Here is a 26223-nt window from a genome sequence, read left to right as displayed (position 1 = left end):
TGGTTACCAGGCGCTGAGGAGGGGGATGGGGAGTTAGTGTTTCATGGGTAGAGTTTCATTTAGCAAGATGAACAGAGTTCTGGTGATGGATGGTGGTGATGGTTGCACAACAGTGTGAATGTACTTGATGCCACTGAACTGTGCACTTAAAAATGCTTAAGTTGGGGACTTCCCTGGTGGCCCAGTGGCTAAGGCTCCACGCTCCCAATGTAGGGGGCCAGGGTTCGATCCCTGATCAGGGAACTAGATCCCACATGCTGCAACTAAGTGTTGGCATGCTGCAACTAAGGATCCCACATGCCACAACTAAGGCCTCGTGCAGCCAAATAAATAAATATTTTTTAAAAAAATGGTTAAGATGGTAAATTTTATGTTTCATATATATTAACACATAGCATTTTTTCAATTGGAAAAAAAAACCATCAGAAGCTAGAGAGTGGGTAACAGTAGGCCTTGACCTGGTGTAGTTTTGGGGTCCTCCTGGAGAAAATGGCATCAGAGTTCTGATGGGTGAGCAGGCAGATCAACAACAGCCTAGGATTAAAGGGGCGGGGAGGGGAAAAGAGCACCTGCCAGGAGAGAGGCGTGTGTGGCAGCTTGGGTGGGAGGACCTGGCACTTTGGAGGGACTGAGAGGAGGTCACAGAAGCAGCCGGAGGATCCCAGAGGGCACTGTCACCCCAACAGGAAGCTGTGACAAGCCTCCTAGGTCTGGCTTAGCATCCATCAGGAGGGCAACCCTCAGCCTTACACGCAAAAGAGCACAGCACCTACCTCAGGATGGTTTCCAAGTTATTCAGACATTCCCCCAAGAGCACAGGGCAGCCTTGGTTGAGAAATCTTGGAGGTTTCTTGATTGAGAAGCCTCTGAATTGAGAAATCTTGATCCCTTTGTCCCCAGATCGGGCCTTAGTCCCCAAAGGCCTCTCTACTACTGCTCTTGGAAAGCCCAGCACATGCTCAGGACAAGGGTTTCTGGGAGCCAGGCTACGATCCCAGGATTCTCAGGATGGGTGTGCACATAAGGTGCGCTCTGCACCTACCTGCCCCGGCACCCAGCCTGCTCACTCAACAGGACGGACCACGGTGCTTACATCCACCAATCTCCTTGTCAAAGCACCAGCAGAGATTCTTCTTATGTATTTCTCGGCTTTCTCCCCCAAGTCACCTTTTCTTAGAGTCTCTGCCCACAAGCTCCAATAGCTACAGCTTTACAAAAGGGGGAATGCAACACAGCAGTTTCCAACCTCTCAGCTCCCTTAAGTCTCTGCCTCTTCTGTCTCTCTCTGTCGGCTTTGCCTCTTCTCGAGTGTGTAATTAAACCAGAAGAGCATGGAAAACCCCCTTCTAATCAATAAATCAAAACGTTGGTCCCCTGTGACATTTTTTTCATTACAGTTCTGTAGGTCAGGCATTCATTAATTCTCCCAGATGGAGTTCCCTGCTGGGACATCCAAGTAGAATTAATGTAGCCTTTGAGTAATTATGTATTTTTAAACTATCCTCCTTTTCTTTCCTAAACAGCCAGAAAGAATTGTTTATAAATGAAGGAAAATGCTATGGTCTCATGAGTTGGGTATTTGTAAAGAAGGAGATTCAAATGAGGGTACAAATTAGAGTAGCAGGAAACATTTGGGGTATTTGCTGAGTCAAGGAAGACCCATTTAGAAAGAGGTGAAAATAGTTCAAGCACCGTTTAGAAACTCCTGACATGACATTTCAGCTTTATAATGAGTACAACTGGGGTACCAGTGGCCTTGAGCTCTCGTCCTTATGCCCTCCCCCCACCCCCACCATCCCATCATCTCTTTCTTCCTAGCTGTGATAGACATTGCTAGCGGCTTATCCAACACTGATTCTCTCCTTCTCTCAATATTCTATTCCAATAATAGAACCCTGATTTTGTTCAGCATGTCAATATGTCTAATTTAAAACATCTCCCCAACCCCACTGCAGGTAGAGGTGACCTGGTGAATCTGACTAGCCAGTGATATGTCAACAGTAGTCTGCTGTGTGGGACCTTAGGGATAACAAAACCAACTCACCTGGCAAATGGCTGTGCCTTTCTATCTTCTTCCTGCCTGGGATGTGAAAGTGATGCCTAGAGGAAAGGCAGCCATCTTGCAACCATGAGGATAAAACCCACAGGTTAAGAATGACAAAGCAGAGAGCCAAAAGAAACCTAGACTCTTGTTTTCTCCCTTAAGCAGCTGTGCCGGCCCTGAATAGGCTTCTTTAGGAAATTCCTGTGTGTTTAAGCCATTGTTAGATAAGTTTTCTGTGACATGCAGCCAGTGCAAGCCCTATATGATGTACATTTCTAGCTATCAGGACTTGCAGAGCCAACTAAATCATCCCAATTTGCAAGAGTTTCCCTCTGTTAACTGGAAAACTATTACAACAACCCAATTCAGGCAGGACTGCTAATGACCTAAGCAGTAATCAGCAAAATGTAGCCCACAGGCCAAATCTGTCTCTCCACCTATTTTTGTAAATAAAGTTTTATCGTAACACCCATTTGTTTATGTGTTGTCTATGGCTGTTTCGCATTGTAACCACAGAGTTGCGTAGCTGAGAGAGAGACTCTATAACCCTCAAAGCCTGAATGTTTACTATCTGACCCTTTACAAAAAAGTTTGCCAATTCCTGGCCTAGATCCACCACGTAGGGCGTCTGCTGAAGGCAAAGGAAATATTGAATGAGTAATGAAAGAAGGTAATTATAAATGCCAGCTATGACCAGTTGTAGAAAATGAGACTATAATACTCATGAATATTTCTTTCTTATTTTGATATAAATATTAGTACAAATAAGCCAAGTACTTTTCCCTTTATCATCCCCTGATCATCTGCATAAGCTGTGTTAATAGCAGTTAGCCTTATATGTCAGTATTTAATATCTCAAAAGGAGAGTGTGAATTGGCTACGAAAAGAGCGAACATTACCCTAAGACCAAAAAAGGGACTTTATATCCTGTTCTGAGGAAGATACACTGAGTATCTTCCAAATGCAAGATATGCTTGAGGAGCTGCTGGCAGAGGAGGGGACAGAAAGCAATACCTGGAGCTCCCACTGTGACAGAAGGAAAATGGGTTCCAATGGTTTTTTTTAGATTATTCATTCCTTTAATTTCTCCTCAGATGCAACCATAAATCCATATTATTAGATTTTCAATGAATACTAATTTCTTAAGGGAAATACATAGATGCTCTAATTTTCTTTTCCCCTCCTAGGTTTATTGAGATGTAAATGATGTAGGACATTGTATAAGTTTAAGTTATACAAAGTGGTGATTTGATACAAGTATATATTGTGAAATGATGACCACAGTTGGGTTAGTTAACACCTCCATAACCTCATATAATTATCTTTTTTAAAATTAATTTTTATTGGGGTATAGTTGCTTTACAATGCTGTGTTAGTTTCTTGTTATACAGCAAAGTGAATCAGCTCTACGTATACATATATCCCCTCTTTTTTGGATTGCCTTCCCATTTAGGTCACCACAGAGCATTGAGTAGAGTTCCCTGTGCTATACAGTAGGTTCTCATTAGTTATCTGTTTTATATGTAGTAGTGTATGTATGTCAATCCCAATCTCCCAATGGACACTAGGGGGTGGGGGGAGTGGGATGAATTGGAAAATGTGTTCCAATTGCTCAAATAAAAAGGAAAAGGGGATAAAGGCCACAGAACAGGTAAAAATAATGTGCTGCAGGGGTGTGGAAGTAGCTAGAGCTTTGGAGACGGCCAGACCTGAATTACAATCCTGGTACCACCACCTACCAGCTGTGTGACCTTGGTAATGTCACCCAGTAGATGCCTTTGTTCCTTCCCCTTTTCTATCTGGAAGGGAACTTCAGGGAAATGACATTTTTTGGTGGTGGGGAACACGTCAGGAAACGTTTCATAGAAAAAGATGTGCAACCAGGCCTTGCAGGAGAGTGGTTCGTATTTTTCCATGGCGTGTAGAATGACTTAATGCATTTCCGTGGGACAGAGTGGGAAAAGGTCATTCTGCAAATATTCAAAAGCAATTTCATGAAACAGTGAGCTCTCATCCATCTGCTGTAACAAACTGGCTGGGCACTGTGGAGCCTTAAGCAGTATACATTCTGTGAAATTATGACTCCCACCGGGGATATATCATATTTTCTTCAAGGCTGAAATGAAAAGATATACAGTACACTGTACACATAGGCCTATTAGGCTGGGAGAAATCTCGGAGCCATTTTGCTGTTCATGGAAGATCAATGATAAATCAACCTGTGTAATCTGCAACCGACTGTTTCATTTGTTCTTTAATGTTCCTCTGATCTTTTGGAGATGAAGGAATTTCACATAAAACAAGTAGTCTGATGAACTTTAATCTTGCCCATAATTGGATAATAAAATTGGGTACGTGCAGTAATTAAAAGGATTGTGATAGAAGAGTCAATTTGCAGTTTCATATTGAGCCTCTTCCATAAACAGAGGAGTTCAGTTCAGGACACACTCAGCATCAAAAAGTGGCCCCATGGGCAGGAAAGCTACACTTTTTTGTTAGAGGAAAATGTATTTATGGAGAAGATATACCATGTCAGTCATGGCTCATACTACCACCTAAGGCACCTTGAGATCAGGGACATCAGTTTTAAAGATTAGGCTCCAACCTGTTAGTGAGCAGGAGGTTAACCGCTCGATTTTTACTTAAGTGAGTTCATTTTTCCAGGTTATCTGTAGATTGGTTCATCTATTACCCATTCTCCACTGCTGCTGGTTTTGCATAAGTGCAGACTTGCAACTTGCACACAAGTCTGCATGTGTCAAATCTTTGTTTCTGGGCTCCCTAGTGAGGCCTGCCATGCTTGCTCCCAGCCTTAAAAATCTCCAGCCTCTCCTCTGCCCAGTTGGGTCCTGCTGGGCTGGCTCCAACTCTTTTCTTAGGGCCTTCAAGTCCTATATCTGGACCCTGAGCTGGACCTCCAGTGAAACCACCTTTCCTGGGTCAATCCCTGCACCCTGAGGAGCTTTCTCCATCATCACTTTCTAGGTTTTCCAACACTTTTCTTTGGCCTGCTCCAGTCCTGGCCATGGCTTGCTACCAACCTCTCCATCCTCAACTAGTAACTGACCACAGACCCAACAGTGTGGACCATCTGCCACCCAGATCCTGCCCAGCTTTAACTCGGCTACCACACCAGGCCATTCTAGTTCCTTCAAAGCCTTGCCGTTCGTGATCTTTTGGAAGCCTTTCTTTGCAATACAGCACATAAAAATATGATGGATTTCTCATTTATCAACTGATAATAAAATAGCCAATGGCCTACAAATTGTTGATCTCCTTTGATCAATCCTGCAAGATATAGTTGTGAGGACAAAATCAAACAGTGGATTAAAAAAAGGATCTGTAATCAGGAAAGTCCTAAACACATATGAATGCTATTACATGGAGCAAGGGCTGCCTCTATTTTACAGATAAGGAAACTGCCCCCGAAAGAACAAAGGTGACCTGCTCTAAGCCTCTCAAAGCACAGGAGGCAAATTCAGGACTAGAATGCAAGCCACTCTTCCTACACTCTAGTGATCAGTATTACTGCTTTCTTTCTATTGTCTTTAATAAATCATGTTTCTTTGATTTTTGTGTATGATAAAACAAACAGAGATATAGCCATATTAACATTTTAGTACATATTCTTCCATTGATTTTTTTTCCTACAAAATGCAATTGCTGTCTTTTCCCCACAAAGTGCAATTATTGTGACATATTGCTTTGTAACCTGTTTTTTTTAAAACCTGAGAACTTGAACATTCCTCCTCTTTAAACATTCATCAACTATATATATATATACATATATATATATATATATATATTTTTTTTTTTTTTTTTTGCAGTACGCGGGCCTCTCACCGCTGTGGCTTCTCCCGTTGCAGAGCACAGGCTCCGGACGCGCAGGCTCAGTGGCCATGGCCCACGGGCCCAGCCGCTCAGCGGCATGTGGGATCCTCCCAGACCGGGGCACAAACCCGTGTCCCCTGCATCGGCAGGAAGACCCCCAACCACTGCGCCACCAGGGAAGCCCCATCAACAATATTTTAAACGGCTATGCAGTGTATGATTGGTATAAATGTGCCAGTCCCCCATCATTGTGTGGCTATATTTCACCAGATAACACAGGTTATCACTATGAAAACAGCCCCATGCTGAACATCTTTGTTTATATCTCTGGGCAAATAGCTTACATTATTTCACTGGGATAAATTCCTGAAAGTAAAAATACAGGGTCAAAAGTCATGGAACATTATAAGATATCTGTTACATTTCGCCAAATTGCTTTCCAGAAAGACTGAAAAACTTATACTCTCACAGCAGTATATAAGAGTGTCCATTTCCCTGCATCAGAGCCAAAACTCACTATCATTGTTCTGATTAGTTTTTAGCACTCCTATGGTTTGACTTGGAGCTCTACGATGATATATGAAATTAAATATTTCTCACATATTTGTGGCTATTTATGTCTCATTGTTTAATTATTTTTTAAACATCTTTATTGGAGTATAATTGCTTTATAATGGTGTGTTAGTTTCTGCTTTATAACAAAGTGAATCAGATCTACATATACATATATCCCCATATCCCCTCCCTCTTGCGTCTCCCTCCCACCCTCCCTATCCCACCCCTCTAGGTGGTCACAAAGCAAGAGCTGATCTCCCTGTGCAATGTGGCTGCTTCCCACTAGCTAGCTATTTTACATTTGGTAGTGTATATATGTCCATGCCACTCTCTCATTTCGTCCCAGCTTACCCTTCCCTCTCCCTGTGTCCTCAAGTCCATTCTCTACGTCTGTGTCTTTATTCCTTTTCTGCCCCTAGGTTCTTCAGAACCTCTTTTTTTTTTTTAGATTCCATATATATGTGTTAACATATGGTATTTGTTTTTCTCCTTCTGACTTGCTTCACTCTGTATGACAGACTCTAGGTCCATCCACCTCACTACAAATAACTCAATTTCATTTCTCTTTATGGCTGAGTAATATTCCATTGTATATATGTGCCACGTCTTCCTTATCCATTCATCTGTTGATGGTGTGTCTCTTCTTTTATGAATTACCTTTTCATGTCCTTTTCCCTTTTTCCACTGGGCATATTTCCTTGTTTTCCTATTGATGTGGGTAGCATTTACTGCATAGTCCATGCATTAGGACAGTGAGAGACCTCCAAAGTGGGACGTGACCTCCTGAGCCAGAGAGAACTAGGGAAACTGGTCTTACCATACAGTCCAGAGAAAAGGAATTTGACAACTTTATCCTCCTGCCTGAGCTCCCATCTGCTGAGAGGTGGTTCTGGAGAGAGCTCTGGTGAGGAATGATAGAGGGAAGGTACACGAGAGGATACTACAGCCCCTGTTCTGATTCTGGAATAGGGAGAAGGAAGAAGAGGGGGAGTGGTGTGAGGAGAAGGAGGAGAGGAGGGAAGAAGGAGAGAAAAAGGAGCTAAGGAAGAGAAAACAAGGGGAAGACGTTAATGCAGGAAAATGTTATTGGGGGACTCAGCAGAACGGCAGGGAATCAGCAAGGAGATGGCAGAGGAGCCAGCAAGGGTTAAAAAGGATGTCAGTGGTGAAGTTCAGCACTGCACTCTAGTCTTACGACTGGCAATTGGAGGATGACAAACAGATATAGTCAAGCAGGCAAAGGGAGCTTACATTAATGCAGGGAGGAGAGGTGGTGGTAGGGACGCCCACAACTCCTAGGCCACCAAAGTACCCTGGGCTCATCCCTGATCCCCAGATTGCAGGTCCCTTTCTACATTATCACACTGCCTTCTGCGCTAAAGCCATTGCAAATTAATGGACTTCTAAGAGGCAAATAACTTCCTCTTAGACTGAAATGCTGGCAAAAGACCAGTCATTTTTCATCTCTGATTAAAACGTCTAAGGAAGAAATTGGAAATAATTCAGCAAAAGGAAGCTCCCACTCTTGAAGGTGCAGAGTGCAAAAGTAATTTGGAGGGGGTAGTAAAAAGGCAGCACCCTGCCCTCTCTGCCAGGCTCTTTCTCACCAGTATACACAGGGGTTATTTGTAGGTAGGTAGGGTCACTGGGGTAACTGGAATAAGCTTAGGCAAGCAGAATACAATTGGAAAGTGCTCAGGACCCTAGAGTCACTTGTTCATTGTTTCCAAAATGTGCCTTTGTTAGAAGTACTTGTTAGAACCACAAATTACCAGTCTTTTCCCCTGGAGACTGTGATTCAGTATGCCTAAGTCAGGACCAGGAAATGAGACTTTTAAACGAGGGCCTCAGGTAGTTCTTATGATCTAGCAAGGAGTTGATTCTGTCCAGTGCTTCTCCCACTAAAACCCCCGAGAAGATCAGACAAACAATACCAAGGAGTTTCGTTCTATGGCACACTAACTTATACAGATCAACATTTCTACTGCAAACAAATAGAAACTATGAACAAAAGTACATTTTTCAAAAATTCTGTTTACAAAACAACAGAGAGCTAGCAAATGTGGCAAGATCTCAAGGCACTGAGATCTCAGAGAGGGAAATCACAGGAGGTGAACCTGACATTGGGCACAGCGTTTGGCCTTGAAGCATTTGCTGATTCTTAAGAAAATCCTAAAAGCTGAGAAGTTGTGTTTTGTAGAAACTGATCAGTGAAGAAGCCAAGAGAAGGAGAAACAAAGATAGAAACCAGCAGCCAACAGGGCGTGAAGTTGAACAGTGTTTTTGTCGTCTCGGCAAACTGGGGGAGAAAAATAGAGGCTCAGGGCAAGACGGGGTATCCTGGTACACACCCCAAGATTTCAACTAGGATCTGAAACCTAGGAATAAGGACTAACCAGAAAGAGAGCCTTTTTCACAAAGACTAAAGCCTAGTTTCAAATCTGCTCAACCCAGACTGGATTATGGTGATCTGCCCCTCCCTTAACTTCCAAAAGCAAAAGTAGATCCTCTCAGAGTCTCAAATTATCTCACAATTGTTCATACACAATATCTGACATTCGATAAGCAAATTACAAAGTATCCTAGGAGGTGTCAAGGGCCAAAAACCAAGAGAAAACATAGACATAGAAAGAGATCCAAGGAGATGCCAATATTGGAATTATCAGATAGGCTTTCAAGACAACTGTGAGTAATATGTCCAAGAAAATGAAGGACATAAAGAAATCCAAATTTCACTTTGCTGTACAGCAGAAACTAACACAATATTGTAAAGCAACTATACTCCAATAAAAATTAATTTTAAAAGTATTAGTCATCACAATAAGGATTAATAATGAGTTCCAATCTGTAAGTTTGACTGAAGCACTTATCCTGCCTCTCTTGTAAAATCTATACCTCAATTAATCAAATAGTTGATGAGTGGCAGTTGCACCTTTTAGATGTTTTCCAGCTAATAATAAATGAAGATAGAATGATAGAGAATAGGATAGAATGCAGCCATTTTGCAATCCTAATAAATAAAGAAAAAAAAAGAAAGAAAAGAAAATGAAGGACAAGGTGGAGAATATTAGTAAAGGATTAAAATGTATTTTTAAAAATCAAATAAAAATTCTAGAACTGAAAATATATAACTAAACCTAAGAACTCCATAGATGAGTATAATAGTGAATTAGGCACAGCTGAAGAAAGGATTAGAAACTTCAAAGGTCACTAGAGAATATCTGGATTGAAAGAATGGAGAGAAAAAAATAGATGGAAAATATTGAACAGGGATGGGGAGGCAAGTATATAAGACAAAATGGGACATGGCAAACAGGTCCAACACACATGTAATTGGAGTCTTGGAGAGGAAAGAGCAAATGAACAGAAGTAATTTTTACAGAGATAATGACTGAGAATTTTCCAAAACTGACCAAAGACATCAAACCATAGATGAAAGAAGTGTTATGAACCCCAAACAGAATAAGTACAAAGAAAACCATATCTGGGCACATCCAGTAAAACTGTTAAAAACCAAAAAGAAACAAAAAATCTGTACAACAACCAGAGATAAAAATTAAATTAAATTTTAATTTATTAATGTATTTTATTATTTACTTTCATTATTTTATTAATGACCAATTATATCAGAATCCCTGAGAGTTGGGCCAGGACACAGAGTGGGGAGTGCTTTGTACATATGTAGGTTCTAGAGCCCCACCATCAGAGATTCTGATTTGGTCAACACGGAGAAAAGCCCACGAATATGCATTTTCAACAATCCATTGAGGTGATTCTGATGTAGAAGTTCACGAAACACACTTGCTCAAACCTGGCTATCTCCTTATCCCTTTATGTTATAGCTGAGGAAAATGAAGCCCAGGCCAGTTGCAGGGTCACAGTTAGTGTACTGCATAGTCAGGGGTCAATTCTGAGATGCAGCTCTTCTAACCTGGTACCTGCAGCATCCTAGTCCACTGCAGGGAGGGCCTATAAGGACTCAAAACCAGAGGAAAGATGGCAGGGAGGTATTGGAAATTCCTGATCACCTAGATGAGACAGGCACTATACAAGGCACTTTCACAGACTTCCTCTGATTCTAAAAGTGGGCTCAAGCTATATATACCATTTACCCAACTTACGGTGTGCCAGGCACTGTATTCAACGCTTTATCCATTATCTTTTTAACCTTTACCACAAACCTACAAGGTAGATATTATTACCATTCCCCATTTTATAAAGAGGCACAGAGAAGTTAAGTACCTTATACAAGGTCACACAGCTCCTAAGTGGGGGAGCCAGGATTTGAACCCACAGAGCTTGATTTTAGAGTCTATACTCGTAACTCCTATGTTCCACATGCCCCTTTCACCTACCAACTCTCACACATTTACCGCGGAGGCCAAAAGATGGCTCCTTTAACTGCTCCCCATCTAGACTGTTTTTGGTGGTGGGGTAGCCTGATAGAGCAGAAGGTGCACATGACCAGGACTTGGAAAACCCGGGCTACAGCCCTAGCTCTGCTGCTTCATCCTGTGGTTCTGTATTTAAATTCCCTCCCTCCTGTGCTCACCAATTTTCTTCACCTAGAAAATAGGGGTAATAATATGTATCTCAGGATTGTGGTAAGGATTAAATGCCTCTGCAGACCTATAGCTAATCCAAGAGTGAGCTCCAGGGTGTGGCTTGACACCGGACGGGATGAGTTTGGGTTCTACTGCTCTTGGACAGACCTGGACACTTTGCCTGCAGGGTGGCTGGCTGCACGGTGGCAGGTCCTAAGAAGCTGTGAGGCTCCATCTGCAGTGTGACCCCGTGCAGCTGGCCTGCAGCATGCCACAGTGGTTCATTTCCGCAACAGCCAATGCCAGCTGCCCAGGGTGAGCTCATCCTCTGTCCACAATCCGCACCACCGACAATTCCCACATTATTAAGTGGCTCGCCTAGCCGCACTTGTTTTTTTAAAATGGCATGAGCAGTCATGCAGTTATCTATAGGTTTTCAATAAGCTTAGAAATCTGATCATCTCATTCTCTGAAATTTCCCTTCTAGTGCCTAATGTGGATGGGATTTTTTTTAAAACTTTATCTAAGTCTTAATTAAAAAATGGATGGATTCAATGGTAGAAATCAATGCATTTACAGGTGATAATAACACTGGCAGGACTAGGTCTGGGCAAAACTATCAAGAGGTTAAAATGAGGTATGGAACCCCTCTCCTTTTGTCACCTGCTCTCTCATTCTGGGGGCACAGATACCCACTTTCACCCCTGCAGCATCTGCCCCAAGTCCAGCACCTTCCAGTGATTTTCCATCATATTCAGGACTCCTTTATGGTCCCTTAGTCCCTAGCAGAACATACCCAGGGTACTGCTTTCCGCTAGATAACATTGGAGGTCTCATAATCATGTGACAAGGACCCTTCCTTTGCAGAAAGCCCTGTCCCCCTAGGGTTCAAAGTGAGGGTGTTGGGGAAGAAGAGAGGGGAAGGGAGAGACGTAGAGATGGGAGACGGATTTGGAGGGAGACAAAGAAAGAGGGAGAGAGAGAAGGAAAGAGAGGGAGCAAAGGGATGAGAGGGGAGGGAGATGGGAAGGAAGGAGAGAAAGATAAGGGGAGGGAATGCAGATGTGTAATGGTTGGACCATCTATAGAGAAACTGGAAAGCAAGGAACATAACCACTTGGTGGATGACAGAAAGGCTTCTAAGGAAATTGAGAGAAAGCGCAGACTTGGGGAAGCAGCCCACTGAGGACTGGCTGAGTGCTGGCACTTTGTGGTCAGAGAGAAGTAAGCCAAAAGGGCATTTCTGTAGGACTTCCCTGCAGTCTGGTAGTTAAGACTCCAAGGTTCCACTGCAGGGGGCGTGGGTTCGATCCCTAGTGGGGGAACTAAGATCCCACATGCCATGCGGCAGAGCCAAAAAAATAGAGAAAAGCAAAAACAAACAAATGAACAAAACAGAAAGGCATATCTGAGTTGATAGAGAAACCCCAGCTGGCCCAGTCCTGGAAAAAGCTGATTTCACGAACTGATTTCTATAGACCCAACTGGAGGGGCTGAGCTACAGCAGCTGTCCTCACGGGGCCCAGGGCTCCCCAGTGGGAGGCCCAGTGAGACCACTATAGCCACCTTTTTGGCCTTATGATGACAGCCTGGCCTGGCCCACAGGCATAGGTCCTGAAGGGGAGACCAAAGTCCAGCTCCACATGAAGGGACCCCTCTCCCAGTCTTCCCATTTACGCCAGGTGACTGTCTCTTCCAATCTGCCACATGCCCAACGTCGTGGACTCAAGTACTCGAGGGAACTCAAGCAACCAAGCCCAAACTGAGCTGGTGGCCCCAGGACCCAGGAGAGCTCCCTGTAAGCGTTCAGGAAGAGATCGAGGAGCATCTCCTTTCTCCAGCATTCTAAATGAAGATGGGGGCACGGGGTGGTGAAAAGAACATGGGCTTTAAAATCAGGAAAGCCTTGGTTCAAATCCTGAGCCTCCGCTTATTTGGAATATGATCCTGGCCTCAGTTTCCTCTTCTGTGAATTGGGCACAGTCCTACCTCCTAGAGGGACAAGGCCCTGAATATGTTAGTGTATGTACATACATGGGGAGTAGCTGTCCTGCACTTCCGTGTCCCTGGCTCAGGTGGGAGACTTCAGCCAGAGTAATACTCCTGCCCTCTCTCCTTTCCTCCTTCCCCCACTGGCTGCTAGGATTCACAGAAGGACCTTGGAGTTTGAAGGATTCAGCCTTCCCTGGTTTCTTTGTTTTGGACCTGTCTCCCCATAGAGAAAGTGCTCTCTGCCACACGCTGAGCTCTTGCCCTGCTCGGAGGGCCTGTGGGTGTCTGGCCAGTTGTACTCATGACTGGCTGAGGATGAGGGCGGGAGCAGCCAGGCAGGAGCCAAGTCTTAGGAAGCCCTACATCCAAGCCCCATCCTCCACCCACTATCAACAAAGCTGAGTCACAGATGTAGAAAACAAACTTAGAGTTACCAGAGGATAATGGGGGTGTGGGAGGTGTGGATAAATTGGGAGATTGGAACTGACATATACACACTAATATACATAAAATAGATAACTAATAGTAACCTGCTGTATAGCACAGGAGACTCTACTCAATACTCTGTAATGGCCTACATGGGAAAAGAATCTTTAAAAAAAAAAAAGAAAAAAGAAGAGTAGATACATGTGTATGTATAATTGATTCATTTTGCTGTATACCTGAAACTAACGCAACATTGTAAATCATCTATACTCCAATAAAAATTTAAAAAAACAAAGCTGATACTTGACTTACCCTCTATCTGAGCCCTGTGTCTGTCTCTCAGCTGGTTCTGAACTCAAGAGGAAGAAGAAAGTTAATGTTTGGTGGTTCCTGGTACATAGAAAGCACTCCCTAAAAGCCTGCTACATATGCATCCCCCAGAGGGAGGGTCCCTCCACCAAATCTGGCAGAACTTCCAGGATTCTCAGTCCACCTGAGGGACACTGTTCCTCCTATAAGAAGCCACCCAGCAAGGAAGAACTAGTCAACAAACCTGTCTCCCATTTCGGTGATGCACCCTGATGGACTCTGGGTAAAGTTTCCAGGGTTTTATTTCCACTTGCTCCTGCCCCAGGGTCAGGGGCAATCCTGTTTTTGGCAACCTGTGAGCCGTGGCACCCTCTGTTTAGAGCTCCAGTCCTCAGCTAACATATTCAACTTCTTCCTCCAAAGAAACTCCAGATACCATGGTCCAGAAGACACTTACTGTTTTTCTTTCTTGTCTGCTGCTTCATGTAGTTCTGATGGGGCTGCAATCACAGGGCCCTTCTTCTTGACCTTAACAAGCCCATCATATATTCCCTCCCAGGAATGTGAATATTGAGCAGAGATGCCCTGACATCCCTCTAAAGGATTTACAAGTTTCTGCCACTAGGATCCCCAGGGCTGCCCTGTTTTCTGTCCTTCGTGCGTTTAGTTCTTCCTTCAGTTCTGTGAACTCCCAGTATCAGATTTCCCAGGAAACAAAGTGAGTTGGAGATTGGTGTGCTGGAAGTTTACCGAGGAATGCTCTAAGGCTTTGAGGGGGGGAAAGAAACAGAACTGGGCAGGGAGAGAACTGGAACTGCAATGCAGCTGTGCACAGCACACAGGCCTCAGCCAGTCCCATGGGAGCTGCAGCTGGGATGGCCCTTCAGTGGTGGCCTGCCTTGAAGCAAGGAGCCAGGCCTTCGTACCTCTACAATGACCAGACACTGGGTATGGGTTGTCACCAAGAAGGGGCGCTAACCTTGGGAAAGATGACTTTGTTTAGCCAAGAGCAATTCCAGGCGAGGGCCTCAGCTCTGAGCTGCCAGCAGCCAACATTCTGGCAGCTGGAGCAAAGCATATTTCAGTCCTAAAAGGGGATCAGGCAGCTCATCACAGCACCCACTGCTCCTTCCAATATCTCTTTTTCTCTTACTTAAGTTCGGTCTCTGCTTGAAGTAAAGGACCATAGCTGATATAGTCAGACACAAAGTAACCTCAGACAGTAGACTCCAATTTACCTCCTGCCTTTGGAGAGCTCTCTTCAACAACTAAATCAAGGTTGATCTGTCCACTGTACATCACCCACATTCAAAAACGAGAACAAGAACGTGAACTTCTATCAACAGGAATGCCGTGCAGACTACTAACCACCATGGAGTTCCGCTTCAGTGATCAGTCTGTGCCTGTCAGCTATCCATGTACAATTACCATGTGTAAAATGTTGCTCCATGGGGCTTTTCCTTGTCCCTGGAATTTCTGCAGTCTCCATGGCAGGGACAATGGTGACAGGTATCTACACATTCTAAAGAGAAGTGATGGACATGTTGTTTTAGCCTGGTCCCTTGAAAATCAGACCCTGGGACAAGGAAATGCATGCAGAAGTATATTGGGGGAAGTGGCCCGAGAAACAGGAACGGGGGACTGAGAAGAGGAAGCAGAGAAAGGTCACGGAAGTTCAGCGCTACTAGCCTGGTGATCCTCTGAGGAGCAATGCAGAAGAGAACTCAGAATTGTCTGCCCAAAGGTTGGAAGTGGAGAGAATTCATCGACGGGCTCCTGACCTGCACTGGTCAAGCGCTGCCCCTTGGGATGCTGACTTCCCCACACTGCAAGGTGTGCACATGCGCCAGGGTGACTGAGAGGGCTCTTGCAAGGGTCTTACTCAGACATGACATTCCGGGGTGGGAAGCCCTGCAGGTGAGGAGAGATGCTGTCTTCACCTGTAGGCAGACAGTTTGCTGCAGCAACGGCTGGAGAAAAACACAGCCCCAGAGGACATAGGAGCAGCACAAGAGGTGTCCAACACACATATCCGTGCCGGCTTTACCAGCAGGTAAAAGGTAACCAGCATGGTTCTTCAACTAGCCACCACAATCATCCATCTCCAGGTTGTATTAGAAAAGATAAGAGATTAAGACAATTCTTTGAAATAAGGGACTTTGCAGCTATAGAGAAGGCTGTGTCATTTTCCTTGCCCTCCCTGTGCCTCTGGAGGGCAGGGGCTGGGAAGAGGCTACCAGAGGTCAGCGGGAGAGTGGATCGGTGCACGCAGTCCCAGCAGAGATTCTCACAAAGTGCCTCTATGAAAGATAGCCCGTAAGTGGGCATTTGGCATGCAGAGGCACTGATGGCCAGGTTACACCAGCGCCCACTCAGGTGAGCTTTGTCCTTTTCCTCCATTGTCAGAACTTTCTGCGCCGGAAGACAGGAGCAAGGGAAGTGAAATACCACACCGAGACCTCTCCCCACTTCCCCACAAGTGGAAGAAAGAAATAAGCATGGAGTTGGATGAGAAAGTAAACTTTTGATATAAGGTTGGACTGAATTTTTTGAAACCTGAGAATGGAACTTCTTTTTATATCTGAAGGTGATCCAAAAACTAGAGGATCTGCCCAAAATATGTTCCTGCACAGAAAAGGGAGATCCAAAAGATCTAAAGAAAAAGAAGAGAACTATTTCTGGATTGTACTAACCTGGGTTGAGAGTCATCCCTGAAACTGAATGCAGCCTCTAGTCCACACAAGATATTAGCACCCGGTGGACCAGGAGGCATGTGGGATCAGAGAACACATCTGGGACAGGCTGCACACATGCAGAACACTCCTGGCTTGAGCAGTTTATACCTCTTCCACCCTACATGGCTTTGGTGTCAGAGGTCAGCTCCACCAGGTGAAACCTACTGCACCTGTAGACAACTGGACATATTTCCCATGGCTGACAAGAAGGGCATTCCAATTTAAGCTGAGCTGCTTCTCCATGTCTGTCTCTGATATTTACCTATTCCCACATTAGACTTATCTCTAAACATCAGACTTTACAACTCTGTAAAAGTTTTCCTATAACTTTAGCATGCATAAGAACCCCCTGGGGTGCTTGTTTACAATGCAAATTTCCAGTCCCCTATCCCTAGAGATTCTGATTTCGTAGGTGACCTGTAGAAAACAGTCTGAAAAACAGTGCTCTAGAAAACAGTGCTGTCTAATAGAACATTCTACGGTGTTAGAAATGTTTCATCCCTGTGCATCAATACAGTAGGCACTTGATATGTGGCTAGTGTGACCAAAGAAGTGAATTTTAAATTGTATTCAGTTTTAAACAATGTAAATTTAAAGAGCTACATGCGACTAGGGCCGCCATCCTGAACAGCACAGCTTAGGGCTTTGCTATTCAGAGTGCACAGCAAACCAGCAGCAACACCTGAAGGTTTGTTAGAAATGCAGAATTTCAGGTCCCACTGTGGACCTACTGAATCAGAATCTGCATGTAACAAGATTCCCCAGGCGGGACTTCCCTAGCGGTCCAGTGGTGAATACTCCACGCTTCGAGTCCCCGCGCGAGCCGCGCCGCCACCGCCGCCTCCAGCCGGAGCCGGTGGCACAGGCTGCGCTGCCGTTAAGTGCTTCTTGCACCCTCAGCGGCGGCAGCGGACCGATTCCCGGGTCTGCGCCGGGTGGGGAAGCCCGAACTCACAGAGGGGAATCCCTCTCGCTTCACCCCAGCCCCCGGCTGCACCCGCGGTGGGGTGGGGACGCTCTGCCAGCCCGCGAACGGCAGAGGCAGCGGCCGCGACCAGACCCATGCATGCGCCTCCTGGGCAGGAGGAGGAAGGAGCGAACAGGGCACCCCGCATCTGGAGGGGACAGCCGCGCGCCCCGCCCCTGCGTGCAGAGCGAGAGAACTCCGAGCCTCCCACCAGGCAAAGCACAGAGGAGCGGACTGTGCACCCCGGGACGGAGGAACCTTGCGCTCCAGACCCCTTGGCAGTGGCCGTCCGGGCCCAGCGGTGCTGACTCGCACCGCACACAGCTGCACCCAGCCTGCCGCCCACAGGGCAGGGTTGACCTGCCAACAAAGTTGTGGACAGCGTGGGAGAAGCCAGCACCCCCTTTCGCCATCTCCAGCTCATGGACGAATGATTCTGCCTGTCTCACCAAGGACTGATGCTCCAGAGTAAGTAAACTGCTCAAAGAACTCAAGCAAGTGGAACTTACAGCTTCCTTGATCAGACTCAACATTCAGATATCAAAGTAGACTGCAATACCTGTGTGGAAATAGAGGACAGAAAGCTGCGTGGAGGACACGCTCTTGGTGCTCCAGCTAGGTGTCAGAGCTGTGCCACTGAGGTGGGAGAGCCAAGTTCAGGACACTGGTCCATAAGAAACCTCCCAGCTCCACGTAATATCAAACGGCGAAAATCTCCCAGAGATCTCCATCTCAATGCCAAGACCCAGCTCCACTCAATGATCAGCAAGCTACAGTACAGGACATCCTATGCCAAACAACTAGCAAGACAGGAACATAACCCCATCCATTAGCACAGAGGCTGCCTAAAATCATAAGGACACAGACACCCCAAAACACACCACCAGACATGGACCTGCCCACCAGAAAGACAAGATCCAGCCGCATCCACCAGAACACAGGCACTAGTCCCCTCCACCAGGAAGCCTACACAACCCACTGAACCAACCTTAGCCACTGGGGAGAGACACCAAAAACAATGGAAACTACGAACCTGCAGCCTGTGAAAAGGAGACCCCAAACACAGTAAAATAAGTAAAATGAGAAGACAGAGAAACACACAGCAGATAAAGGAGCAAGGCAAAAACCCACCAGACCTAACAAATGAAGAGGAAATAGGCAGTCTACCTGAAAAAGAATTCAGAATAATGATAGTAAAGATAATCCAAAATCTTGGAAATAGAATGGAGAAAATACAAGAAACGTTTAACAAGGACCTAGAAGAACTAAAGAGCAAACAGAGATGAACAACACAATAAATGAAATTAAAAATTCTCCAGAAGGGATCAATAGCAGAATAACTGAGGCAGAAGAATGGATAAGTGACCTGGAAGATAAAATAGTGGAAATAACTACTGCAGAAGAGAATAAAGAAAAAAGAATGAAAAGAATTGAGGACAGTCTCAGAGATCTCTGGGACAACATTAAAGGCACCAACATTCGTATAATAGGGGCCCCAGAAGAAGAAGAGAAAAAGAAAGGGACTGAGAAAATATTTGAAGAGATTATAGTTGAAAACTTCCCTAATATGGGAAACAAAATAGTTAGTCAAGTCCAGGAAGCACAGAGAGTCCCATACAAGATAACTCCAAGGAGAAACACACCAAGACATATATTAATCAAACTATCAAAAATTAAATACCGGGCTTCCCTGGTGGCGCAGTGGTTGAGAGTCTGTCTGCCAATGCAGGGGACACAGGTTCATGCCCCGGTCTGAGAAAATCCCACAAGGCGTGGAGCGGCTGGGCCCGTGAGCCATGGCCGCTGAGCCTGCACGTCCGGAGCCTGTGCTCCGCAACGGGAGAGGCCACAACAGTGAGATGCCCACGTACCAAAAAAAAAAAAAAAAAAAATTAAATACAAAGAACAAATATTAAAAGGAGCAAGGGAAAAGCAACAAGTAACACATAAGGGAATCCCCATAGGTTAACAGCTGATCTTTCAGCAGAAACTCTCCAAGCCAGAAGGGAGTGGCAGGACATACATAAAGTGATGAAAGAGAAAAACCAACAACCAAGATTACTTTACCCAGCAAGGATCTCATTAAGATTTGATGGAGAAATTAAAACCTTTACAGAGAAGCAAAAGCTAAGAGAATTCAGCACCACCAAACCAGCTTTACAACAAATGCTAAAGGAACTTCTGTAGGCAGGAAATACAAGAGAAGGAAAAGACCTACAATAATAAACCTAAAACAATTAAGAAAATAGTAATAGGAACATACATATCAATAATTACCTTAAATGTAAATGGATTAAATGCTCCAACCAAAAGACATAGACTGGCTGAATGGATACAAAAACAAGACCTGTATATATGCTGTCTACAAGAGACCCACTTCAGACCTAGGGACACATACAGACTGAAAGTGAGGGGATGGAAAAAGATATTCCATGCAAATGGAAATCAAAAGAAAGCTGGAGTAGCAATTCTCATATCAGACAAAATAGACTTTAAAACACAGACTATTACAAGAAACAAAGAAGGACACTACATAATGATCAAGGGATCAATCCAAGAGGAAGATAAAACAATTGTAAATATTTATGCACCCAACATAGGAGTACCTCAATACATAAGGCAAATACTAACGACAGTAACACAATCATAGTAGGGAACTTTAACACCCCACTTTCACCAATGGACAAATCACACAAAATGAAAATAAATAAAGAAACACAAGCTTTAAATGATACATTTTAAAAGAAGGACTTAAATGATATTTATAGGACATTCCATCCAAAAACAACAGAATACACATTCTTCACAAGTGCTCATGGAACATTCTCCAGGATAGACCATATCTTGAGTCATAAATCAAGCCTCAGTAAATTTAAGAAAATTGAAATTATATCAAGTATCTTTTCCAACCACAATGCTATGGGACTAGGTAACAATTACAGGAAAAGATCTGTAAGAAATACAAACACATGGAGGCTAAACAACACACTACTTAATAACCAAGAGATCACTGAAGAAATCAAAGAGGAAATAAAAAAATACCTAAAAATAAATGACAATGAAAACACAGTGACCCAAAACCTATGGGATGCAGCAAAAGCAGTTCTAAGAGGGAAGTTTATAGCTATACAAGCCTACCTTAAGGAACAGGAAACATCTCAAATAAACAACCTAACCTTACACCTAAAGCAATTAGAGAAAGAAGAACAAAAAACCCCCAAAGTTAGCAGAAGGAAAGAAATCATAAAGATCAGATTAGAAATAAATGAAGAAGAAATGAAGGAAACGATAGCAAAGATCAATAAAACTAAAAGCTGGTTCTTTGAGAAGATAAACAAAATTGATAAACCATTACCCAGACTTATCAAGAAAAAAAGGGAGAAGACTGAAATCAATAGAATTAGAAATGAAAAAGGAGAAGTAACAACTGACACTGCAAAAATACAAAGGATCATGAGAGATCACTACAAGCAACTCTATGCCAATAAAATGGACAACCTGGAAGAAATGGACAATTTCTTACAAATGCACAACCTTCTGAGACTGAACCAGGAAGAAATAGAAAATATGGACAGACCAATCACAAGCACTGAAATTGAAACTGTGATTAAAAATTTTCCAACAAACAAAAGCCCAGGACCAGATGGCTTCACAGGTGAATTCTATCAAAAATTTAGAGAAGAGCTAACACCTATCCTTCTCAAACACTTCCAAAATATAGCAGAGGGAGGAACACTCCCAAACTCATTCTACGAGGCCACACACTCTGATACCAAAACCAGACAAAGATGTCACAAACAAAGAAAACTACAGGCCAATATCACTGATGAACATAGATGCAAAAATCCTCAATGAAATACTAGCAAACAGAATCCAACAGCACATTAAAAGAATCATACACTATGATCAAGTAGGGCTTATCCCAGGAATGCAAGGATTCTTCAATATATGCAAATCAATCAACATGATACACCATATTAATTAATCGAAGGAGAAAAACCATATGATCATCTCAATAGAACAAGAGAAAGCTTTCGACAAAATTCAACACCCATTTATGACAAAAACCCTCCAGAAAGTAGGCATAGAGGGAACTTTCCTCAACATAATAAAGGCCATATATGACAAACCCACAGCTAACATCATCCACAATGGTGAAAAACTGAAAGCATTTCCACTAAGATCAGGAACAAGACAGGATTGCCCACTCTCACCACTATTATTCAACATAGTTTTGGAAGTTTTAGCCACAGCAATCAGAGAAGAAAAAGAAATAAAAGGAATCCAAATTGGAAAAGAAGAAGTAAAGCTGGCACTGCTTGCAGATGACATGATACTACACATAGAAAATCCTAAAGATGCTACCAGAAAACTACTAGAGCTAATCAATGAATTTGGTAAAGTAGCAGGATACAAAATTAGTGCACAGAAATCTCTTCCATTCCTATACACTAATTATGAAAAATCTGAAAGTGAAATTAAGAAAACAATCCCATTTACCATTGCAAAAAAAAGAATAAAATATCTAGGAATAAACCTACCTAAGGAGACAAAAGACCTGTATGCAGAAAATTATAAGACACTGATGAAAGAAATTAAAGATGATACAAATAGATGGAGAGATATACCATGTTCTTGGATTGGAAAAATCAACATTGTGAAAATGACTCTACTACCCAAAGCAATCTACAGATTCAATGCAATCCCTATCAAACTACCAAGGGCATTTTTCACAGATCTAGAACAAAAAATTTCACAGTTTGTATATGGAAACACAAAAGACCCCGAATAGCCAAAGCAACCTTGAGAAAGAAAAATAGAGCTGGAGGAATCAGGCTCCCTGACTTCAGACTATACTACAAAGCTACAGTAATCAAGACAGTATGGTACTGGCACAAAAACAGAAATATCGATAAATGGAACAGGATAGAAAGCCCAGAGATAAACCCACGCACATATGGTCACCTTATCTTTAATAAAGGAGGTAAGAATATACAGTGGAGAAAAGACAGCCTCTTCAATAAGTGGTGCTGGGAAAACTGGACAGCTACATGTAAAAGAATGAAATTAGAACACTCCCTAACACCATACACAAAAATAAACTCAAAATGGATTAAAGACCTAAATGTAAGGCCAGACACCATCAAACTCTTAGAGGAAAACATAGGCAGAGCACTCTATGACATAAATCACAGCAAGATCCTTTATGACCCACCTCCTAGAGAAATGGAAATAAAAACAAAAATAAACAAATGGTGCCTAATGAAACTTAAAAGCTTTTGCACAGAAAAGGAAACCATAAACAAGACGAAAAGACAACCCTCAGAATGGGAGAAAATATTTGCAAATGAAGCAATTGACAAAGGATTAATCTCCAAAACATACAAGCAACTCATGCAGCTCAATATCAAAAAAAAAAACAAACAACCCAATCCATAAATTGGCAGAAGATCTAAATAGACATTTCTCCAAAGAATATATACAGATTGCCAACAAACACATAAAAGAATGGTCAACATCATTAATCATTAGAGAAATGCAAATCAAAACTACAATGAGATATCATCTCACACCGGTCAGGATGGCCATCATCAAAAAATCTACAAACAATAAATGCTGGAGAGGGTGTGGAGAAAAGGGAACCCTCTCGCACTGTTGGTGGCAAGGAAAATTGATACAGCCACTATGGAGAACAGTATGGAGGTTCCTTAAAAAACTAAAAATAGAACTACCATATAACCCAGCAATCCCACTACTGGGCAGATACCCTGAGAAAACCATAATTCAAAAGGAGTCATGTACCAAAATGTTCATTGCAGCTCTATTTACAGTAGCCAGGACACGGAAGCAACCTAAGTGTCCATCAGCAGATGAATGCATAAAGAAGATGTGGCACGTATATACAATGGAATATTACTCAGCCATAAAAAGGAATGAAATTGAGTTATTTGTAGTGAGGCGGATGGACCTAGAGACTGTCATACAGAGTGAAGTAAGTCAGAAAGAGAAAAACAAATACCGTATGCTAACACATATATATGGAATCTAAAAAAAAAATGGTCAGAAGAACCTAGGGGCAAGATGGGAATAAAGATGCAGAACTGCTAGAGAATGGACTTGAGGATACGGGGAGGGGGAAGGGTAAGCTGGGACAAAGTGAGAGAGTGGCATGGACATATATACACTACCAAACGTAAAATAGATAGCTAGTGGGAAGCAGCTGCATAGCACAGAGAGATCAGCTCGGTGTTTTGTGACCACCTAGAGTGGTGGGATAGGGAGGGTGGGAGGGAGGGAGATGCAAGAGGGAAGAGATATGGGGACATATGTATATGTATAACTGATTCACTTTGTTATAAAGCAGAAACTGACACACCACTGTAAAGTTATTATACTCTAATAAAGATGTTAAAAAAAAAAAAGACTCCACGCTTCCATAGCATGAAGCACAGTTTCGATCCCTGGTCGGGGAACTAAGATCCCACATTGCTCGCCGTGCAGCCCCCCAAAATAAATAATAAATTAATTTAAAAAAAAAAAGATCCACAGGCAATCGATAAGTCACTTTTGAGAACATTTTGGTTCCTCATTGAGATCTCCCATTCCTGAACTACGTGCTGTTAACACAGCTCTCTTATTCTAGATGCTTTCTAATAGCCAACTGTATAATGATCTAATCTAGCTCTTACCCAGAATATGGGATTCTGATGTAACTAGAATTATTGGTCTAGAAGAAATGAGGTGTGTGTGTGTGTGTGTGTGTGTGTGTGTGTGTGTGTGTGTGTGTGTTGAGAGAGAAAGAGGGAGAGAGAGATAAGAAGGGAGGTTGTAATAAAGTTATAAAGGGTCCTAGATGCTAGCCAGGGGTTTACATTTTATTCTTTGGGCAACAGAGAACCATCAAAAGCTGTTAAGCAGGCAAGCGATATAAGTAGAGTTATATATTTTACGACGATAACGCACGGAAGCGTGGAGGATGTGCCTCCCCACATTGCTATCTCCATTGTCCACTGGGTCTTATATCAATATTAAGCATTACTACAGGGAGTAGCATTGGCTACCTTACCTTCTTGTTAGATTTGAGGAACAGCAAATATTTAGAACTTATAGGATCTATCTATTCTCCAGCATCAACGTCCACAAGTATCCAACCCAGATCTTCAGAATAATATAGTACTCGTTCTCTTTTCATGAGAGGAAATAACAAACACTTTTTGCATTTCAATCCTAAAGAGATTATTTCTCAGTGATAAACCAGATGTTCACCATTTCTAATAGTGAACTCCTTGGGATCTGATTCACCACTGAAACAATTGTTTGCTTCTTAAGTATACTTTTTAAACATATCATTTTAAGACTAAAAGTATAGGTAGGGACTTCCAAGGTCGCCGGCGTTCCGGAGCCCAGACGCAGCCTCTGAGTCGCCCAACACCTTCTTTTCGGTCAGCTGCGTGAGGGTCTCGCCGGGGCATGTCGTCCGTGCCGCTCGGCCCGTTGTACGCCTGTGCGCTCGCCCCGCCGGCCGGCCTGCGGAGCTCCCGCCCGTGTCCCCCAGCGGGTCCGGGAGGTCCTGGCACCGCCTCGATGGCGGCTCCGCCGGACGCGCAGACTGTACCGCAGCCCGCACCCCGAGCTGACGGCGTCATGAGGCACCTGCCCTACTTCTGCCGCGGCCAGGTGGTGCGGGGCTTCGGTCACAGCTCCAAGCAACTGGGCATCCCTACAGCTAACTTTCCTAAACAAGTAATAGATAATCTTCCAGCTGATGTATCCACTGGCATTTACCATGGTTGGGTCAGTGTTGGAAGTGGAGACGTCCATAAGATGGTGATGAGCATAGGATGGAACCCATACTACAAGAATACGAAAAAGTCCATGGAAACTCGTATCATGCATACTTTCAAAGAGGACTTCTATGGGGAACTTCTCAATGTGGCCGTCGTCGGCTACCTCAGACCAGAAAAGAACTTTGATTCTTTAGAGTCACTTATTTCAGCAATTCAAGGTGATATTGAGGAAGCTAAGAAACGACTAGATTTACCAGAACATTTGAAACTCAAAGAAGACAATTTCTTCCAGGTTCGTAAAAGCAAAATAATGAATGGCCACTGATGGAAAGGCATCTTATTTATTCATTCACTGTTTTCTAATATTTTACTGCTCATAACTCTACAGCTTCATCCTGGTTATATTTTAAAAATCAAACATTTTCCTACAGCTGTGAATTAAACAGTACAATGTAGTTACCATATTACGTTCCAACTGTTCAATTAAACCCATCATGTTACAGTACTAAAAAGGTTCATTTTAAAAATCAAGATTCTTTTTTATGTAATATGCTGATTAAAATGTACGCTTGAAAGGTCTTAAGTGTTTTTTAATAGAAATGAAATATATATAAATATGGGTAACAGGCAAGTCACTAGTTTGAGATGAGAACTATAATTCTCATGGTAAAATTTTAGCATGCATGTACTGTGTAGCATGCTCTGCTAATCAGAAGGCTTATAAAAGTAACTATATTAAGCAGAGGTTTGACAGTTTATTACAAACCTAAGGGGAAAAATCCAGACTTCGTATTTTTGATATTTTGTGCATTTATATATTATTATAGACATAAAGACTTGTGAAAATTCATTTCAATTAGTCATTTCCTTTAAGGGCTCAAATCATTGTACTGGGTTCCATTTTTGTTACAGCTGCCTCAGTTCTAATTGGTCTAGACTCTCTCCCTATTAGTTTTTTGTTTTTCTTTTAAAACAGTAAAATGAGTGTTTTTCGAATGTCTAGGTCTCATTGTTGTGTCGTATAACACTTCCC

The 26223-nt window shown here is 43.1% G+C and overlaps 2 protein-coding genes across 2 annotated transcripts in view; one reads left to right on the top strand and one right to left on the bottom strand.

Annotated features, from left to right (window-relative positions):
• MTHFS (methenyltetrahydrofolate synthetase) overlaps positions 1-26223 on the bottom strand; it is a 254605-nt gene that overhangs the window by 169498 nt on the left and 58884 nt on the right. The gene's annotated exons all lie outside the window — the stretch shown is intronic.
• LOC309817871 (riboflavin kinase-like) lies at positions 24988-25515 on the top strand (the record flags this gene model as incomplete). The annotated part of the gene is made up of 1 exon (XM_082647057.1): positions 24988-25515. One exon carries the CDS (start codon positions 24988-24990, stop codon positions 25513-25515), a length of 528 nt encoding a protein of 175 aa, XP_082503183.1.

Source organism: Grampus griseus (assembly GCF_964374135.1).
Source record: "Grampus griseus genome assembly, chromosome: 2".
Taxonomy (NCBI): Eukaryota; Metazoa; Chordata; class Mammalia; order Artiodactyla; family Delphinidae; genus Grampus; species Grampus griseus.
This window is presented reverse-complemented; position numbering and strand designations above follow the sequence as displayed.